At 37.7% G+C, this 6705-nt stretch overlaps 1 protein-coding gene across 1 annotated transcript; it reads left to right on the top strand.

Annotated features, from left to right (window-relative positions):
- Positions 1–872: 872 nt before the first annotated feature.
- On the top strand, positions 873–2053 carry LOC142097757 (hemoglobin subunit beta-2-like). Its single transcript, XM_075179866.1, has 3 exons — positions 873–1019; positions 1255–1477; positions 1778–2053. The coding sequence occupies exons 1-3, from the start codon at positions 928–930 to the stop codon at positions 1904–1906; spliced, it is 444 nt and encodes a 147-aa protein (XP_075035967.1). The 5' UTR covers positions 873–927; the 3' UTR covers positions 1907–2053.
- Positions 2054–6705: the final 4652 nt, after the last annotated feature.

Raw genomic sequence — 6705 nt, 5'->3', positions numbered from 1 at the left:
GCTGAATGTGTTGTTTCAGACACTTTCCACTGCCTACAGTCTGGAGCAGATGAAGCCCCATTGGCCGCCACTTAGATCTCTTTGGGGCTACTTTGAACCCACCGCCTCTTCGCATCCCTCAGCATAGCACAGGATAAATTTTAAAAAATCCACATTAAAGTGTATAGTATACAATTACATTTAACCCAAACATGTTTCTAATTAAATAAAAACTAAACACTGTTTATACAAATAAAATGCACAGGTGTTTATGCAATGCCACTTTTTTAATTATATGTCATACTTGTTCAGTCTGCCTTTATATTAATGAATTTGCTGTTAAAGGAAGATAACACGTGCCACTATACCAGGCAGAATGTGTCACAAGAATGCAGGGGTAACAGAGAAAATTAAATTCTTAAAATATGCTGAATATATGTAAAGGATATTACATTGTACTTGTGAATTAAACACATTAGCAGTCATTTATTTTGTTTTTTAAACATACATATACTTATATATGATTTCTGTTTTATTTATTAGAAAATTAAAATATTGTTTTTTTTAACAAAAATTAATTGTGTGGCATCTGTGTTGAATGAAGATTAAACCGAATAATGTATCATTAATGCATCATTGATTTTACTCCTATTTTCTTTAGAAATATATTTACTATTTCATAATTTAAACCATTGTCATTCAATTTTCCACTTAATTATTAAATAAATTTAAATGAAACATTTAAGCAATAGAAATTTTATTTAATTACTCATTGGTAGGGGGGTGAGCAGAGGTGTATGAGGAGGTGTGGAGTTAAGTGTTTCACTGCAGCCAATAGATAGAGGGAAGGGAAGGGCCATTTACACTCTATTTAAACCAAGTGGTTAGGGGAGCAAAACACCAGATTCTTTTCTCAGAGGCTCAGCACAAAATACCAAAGCACTCACCATGGTCCACTGGGAAGATAGCGAGATTAAGTGCATTAATTCTATCTGGAGTCAAATAAATCCCAAGGATGTTGGAGGAGAATGTCTTTCCAGGTAAATAGCAGCAAAAACAAAATAAAATTCCTTAGTATAATTAATTTGTATGTATTGGGTGACATGATTTCTTTCTATATAAGCCTGTTCTCCTATGTTCATATCATACAGCACATAATTTCATCATCATTAATATATTATATATGCCACTTGTGACATATATAGTTAAGGATAGTTTCACGCATCCATTTCTTCTTTGGTAATATTTCATACATATATTTATTTATCTCACCAGGCTTCTTTGTGTCTACCCCTGGACTCAAAGATATTTCCCTAACTTTGGTAACCTGGGCTCTGCTGAAGCCATCTGTCACAACGCCAAGGTCATAGCTCATGGTGAAAAGGTTGTACGCTCTATTGGAGAAGCCCTACATCACCTGGACAATCTCAAGGGACATTATGCCAAGCTGAGCCAGTATCACTCTGAAAAGCTGCATGTGGATCCAGCCAACTTCAAGGTAATTTATTAACTATAAAATTAGATATTAGATACATTCGATTCATTTGAAATTATTATAAACGCTATACTTGAAGTTAATACATTATGTTTTGCCTTCATTTTCAAACTGCATTTGAAAAATTTTTCACATCCATTTCAAAGTCATCATACCTTAATTACTAAAGATCATTCAATTTAATGTCACTAATACCATTGTAATACAATGTTTCTTTAAACAAATATAAAATATTCAATTATTGCAATGATCTAGGTATTTTTAAATGAATAATGATAAAAATTATATTTGTGTCTCTTTCAGCGTTTTGGAAGAGTTCTGATCATTGTCTTGGCTCGTGTCTTGCATGAAGCTTTTACCCCTGAAACACAGGCTTGCTTTGAGAAAGCATTTTGTGCTGTGGCTGATGCTCTGGCCAAGGGTTACCACTGAAACATTTATACAACTAAGTTATAGGAGTCTCGAGCTACAAGTAAACATCCATGCACAGCACAAGCAAGCAAGATTAAAATGATTTTCTTGAGTTTTTAAAATGTAGTGATTTCATTAAGCTCCTAATAAAATAAAGTATTATTGACATCCTGTGTCTCTGTGTATGATCTGCATAAAACATAAAAACATACTATTTAAAGTTGTTATGACATGACTGCACTGTGCCTCGGTATAGCAGATAACAGCATCATAATTTACCACAGAGGTTAGTAATAAAAAGTGTGGTCATCAGTGCACAATGTGGGAATATGATTAAATACAAAATAAAAGTAAAATTGTTCAGCCAGTAGTGGAATGGTGCTAAAAAGTAAAAGCACTGTAATTTGTGGGCAGTATACTATATTTGCCTGTTTCAAACAAGAAAGCTGCATTGAATATTTTTATTGAATATAGATTAACCACTGTGCCCATAAAATGTCACAGTTTCCATATGTACATAAGTCACAAAGGTGTGATGTGCCAATAGGGTGTAATCTTTAAGGACATAAAAACACATATAAGTACCTCATCATCATCCTCATTTATTTATATAGCACCACTGTACAGAGAACTCACTCACATCAGTCCCTGTCTCATTGGGGCTTACAGTCTGAATTCCTTAATACACACAGAGTAGGGTCAATTTCTTAGCAGCCTACCAGTTAACCTACCAGTATGTTTTTGGAGTGTGGGAGTAAACCTGAGCACCCGGAGGAAAACTCACACAAACAGGGAGAGAACATACAAACTCCACACAGATAATGCCATGGTTGGGAATTGAACTCATGACCCCAGTGCTGTAAGGCAGAAGTGCTAACCATTTAGCCACCATGCTGCCTTTAATCCATGCCAATTGTTGTAATATTTTCTTAGATAATTGAAGGTGTTTAAATATTTGCTATTATTATTACTATTATTATTATTATTATTATTATTATTATTATTATTATTATTATTAATTATTATTATTATTATTATTATTATTATTATTATTATTATTATTATCACTCACTCTTTTTTATACAGTACATGTATATTACATGGCACCTTTTATTTTACTCATTTTAGCTAATTATCTAAAGTCATTTTAGATATGTTTTGCCAATTGGAAGGATCACATTTATGGAGTTTTTTTACATAAAATCAGCAGTCACCATATGTTAAAGCTTATCCTGGGTAACTCTGGCTAGCTTGTTATTTGATCGGAAAGGAAGTAGTGTCAGCATACAACTCCTCTTTCATGTCCATTGCTCTATTTTTTAGCTGAGTAAGTATGGGATAGCTAACAGTAGTGTAGAGGTTGTGGTTAAGCACACTTATTTCAGATACAAAACAATCAGCATGATTTTCATTATAATTGTCTTACACTGGACGTGAACAAATATAGTTACTAGAGTAAGTTACTGTCAATTAAACAACCATTAAAATTTAGATGTTTCTTATTGAGACCTGTTTTTGATGTGCATGTTGCTGAGCTATACCCATGTCTGGTAGATGCCAGGTAGACCTGCTGCTTAATTGGCCAAATTACTGCAAAATGGCATTTTGATTTTAAATATCATCTTAAAAAAAGCAATGACTGCATTTATGAATTTGGAGATAGTTTAGGTCATTTATGAAGATGTAACAAATGTGCCTTTTCAGCACACATACTGATTTGCGATACCATGTGCCTTCTTCAGAGTAAATACACCCATTTACATGGAAAGGGTATGAATCTACATATAAAGATGGTGGTGTAGATATGAGGGGTGCAAAAGTTTACACCTTCTGATAGGAGTCGTTTAGTAGATTGGGATGTTATTAGTTCCATGGAGGCTGGGCACTCTTTTGTGCCTCGTATTCTCCCAAAATTCCGCAACAAGTATTTGCTTTTGCAGTACAAGATATTTAAATGAGATTTAAGATGTGGAGAGCAAGTTACGGGGGTTTTCTTTGGTTAATAGGTGACCACAGAGCCTCTTGTCCTGCAAAAAAAAAAAACAGTTGCTCTGAAGGTGCCAATAGTCGGAAGCCATGCTATATACTTTGAATGCAGTGACTTCTGTACCTTCAAGGTACATCTCATGTACCTTGAAGGTACTCATCTGCACTCCACTCTGTATGTGACCCAGGAGGAAAGAGTGGCATCACCAGGCCCAAATTTCGCTATTAAGCTCGGGGACGCCTGGTCCTCCCACGAGGAAGTGCATTTATAGTAAAATGTAAACATTTAAATTAATGAAGATGGAATTTTTTACACATTTTCATGTGTACCCACAATACTGTAAAAGTAGTCCCATCCTCATTTTACATGGACAATTCCTAAAAATGGAAAGTGGGAATACACCTATTTATTGATTTATGTAAAACTAAGTGTACTGCATGGTATAGTTGTTAGCACTGCTGCTTCACAGCACTGGTTTCATGGGTTCACTTCCAACCAACGGCACTATTTGGGTGCTCCATTTTCCTGATGTGAATGATTAAATATTCTCTGTAAAGCATTGTCTAATATGATGAAGCTATATAAATAAAGGCTAATAAATACATTTTGTGGTTAGTCAATAAACCTTCTGTTAGATATTTGCTGATAACATTCTGAAAACAGATCACCTGAAGAATGAGTCACCTGACCATATTTCACTCCACTGTCTGTTACTCCATTGTTTGCACCATTGAACAAACAAACACACCTGGAGAGCCACGGTTTTGCCAGACCTGTGCTACAATGAGTGGTGCAGCCTGTTTGTATGTATGTTCTGGCAGACAGTCATGGGTGCAGTAAGTATGTATGTTCTGGTAGGCATTGGTGGGGTGCAGCATGTATATATGTTCTGACAGCCAGTGGAGGGGTGCAGCATGCATGTATGTTCTGACAGCCAGTGGTGGGGTGCAGCATGTAAGTATGATCTGGCAGGCAGTGGTGGGGTGCAACATTTATGTATGTTCTGACAGGCAGTGGTGGGGTACAGCATGTATGTAAGTTCTGACACACATTGGTGGGGTGCAGTATGTATAACTGTATGCTCTGTCAGTCACAGATGGTGTGAAGTATGTATGTTCTGCCAAGTAGTGGTTAGGTGCTGCCTGTATGTATGTATGTTCTGGCAGGCAGTGGTTAGGTGCAGCATGTATGTCCTGGAAGACAGTGGTTGAGTGCAGCATGTATGTATGTTCTGGCAGGCAGTGGTGGAGTACAGCATGTATGTATGTAAGTTGTGTCTGACATTGGTGGGGTGCAGTATGTATAAATGTATGCTCTGTCAGGCAGTGGTGGTGTGCAATATATATTTTCTGGCAGGCAGTGTTATGGTATAGTGTGTATGTACGCATGTTCTGCCAGGCAGTGGTTAGGTGTAGCCTGTATATATGTATGTATGTATGTTCTGGCAGGCAGTGGTGGGGTGCAGCATGTAGATATGTATGTTCTGAAAGGCAGTGGTTAGGTGCAGCATGTATGTCCTGGAAGGCAATGGTTGGGTGCAGCATGTATGTATGTTCTGGAAGGCATTGGTTGGGTGCAGCATGTATTGTAATATAATCAGGGGAACAGGTATCATCTCCTGGGTGAACAGCAGCAGTAAGACACACGAGTCCAGAAGTTTCTGAATAACAGCCACAGTCAGTTTATTCACCAGCTTGAAAATAGGAACAAAACACAAATAAAATCCTAGCCGTCTGGCTTCTAGCTAATACATTTATGGAGGCCCTCTCTCATGTGTAGGACCTTATGTCCCACACATACACCAAACCACATGTAACTGTTGCTCCCTGCAGCAGAGTATCTCGGGAGGCAGCTGTCACAGTATGTATGTTCTGCCAGACAGTGGTGAGGTGCAGCATATATGCATGTATGTTCTGCCAGACAGTGGTGGTGTGCAGCATGTATGTATGTATGTTCTGGCAGGCAGTGGTGGTGTGCAGCACATATGTACCACTCCAAATGGCACTTACCTATTGTGGTAATGACAGTGATGTCAAAATAACTGGAGCCACAAAATTTTCACTGGCCCCCAGCCCAATGAGTCTCAGACTGCATAATGACAAACTCCAGCTGCCTGTAGTCCTCGTTTGTTATGTTATACTTTCCTTTGAGGCAGATCTTCTTTGCTTTACGTTTCTCTTTCTCTCTCATCTTGTAGTCCAACTCTAGGGTATCAAAGACAATGACCCTGACCAGCAGACAGGTGAACGTACAGATGATGAGAGACAAAGTCTACAATTTCTGCAGCTTCATGGCCTCCAGCAACCAGCTAGTGAGATGATCATGTCCCTCCTTCCTGTCTTTAACTCAGTTGCTGCTTGTCTGAATCTTGGAATGTTGAGTGACCTATTCGTAAAAAAATGGGTACATGAAATTTAGAAAACTTCAACCTGCCCCAGTTTAAATCAATAACACCCACTTTTAATAATTAAGCCTCCTTCCAGCCCAACATTAAAATAATAGTACTCACATTTGATAAATAGACCTATTTCCCTCCAGCCAGCCCCAACATTAAATTAAAATTATTCCGAATTAATAAATAACCCTATTTCCCTCCCTCCAAACAGCCCCAGCAATAAATAAATAGCATTTACATTTTATAAATATCAGTGGTAGTCAGCATATCGATGCCGACTACCCCGACATGATGACTCCGAAGGGCTCCTTCCCGACGATCAGTGATGACGACTACTCTTCAAAGCGACTACATCCAATCCCAATCAAGCAAGAAGCCGGCTCCACTTCATGACATCACTGACCAAGGCGACAGTAGCCTTCTACATTGTATGTGGGC

The sequence above is a fragment of the Mixophyes fleayi genome, chromosome 7 (assembly GCF_038048845.1).
Source record: "Mixophyes fleayi isolate aMixFle1 chromosome 7, aMixFle1.hap1, whole genome shotgun sequence".
NCBI classification, from domain to species: Eukaryota; Metazoa; Chordata; class Amphibia; order Anura; family Limnodynastidae; genus Mixophyes; species Mixophyes fleayi.
The sequence above is the reverse complement of the archived record's forward strand: the minus strand, read 5'-3'. Positions and strand labels throughout refer to the sequence as shown.

Coding starts and splice junctions, on each gene's coding strand:
- LOC142097757 (XM_075179866.1), top strand. CDS start 928: ATGGTCCACTGGGAAGATAGCGAGATTAAGTGCATTAATTCTATCTGG. Junction 1,020..1,254: donor GGAGGAGAATGTCTTTCCAG/GTAAATAGCAGC, acceptor TTATCTCACCAG/GCTTCTTTGTGTCTACCCCT. Junction 1,478..1,777: donor TGGATCCAGCCAACTTCAAG/GTAATTTATTAA, acceptor TGTCTCTTTCAG/CGTTTTGGAAGAGTTCTGAT.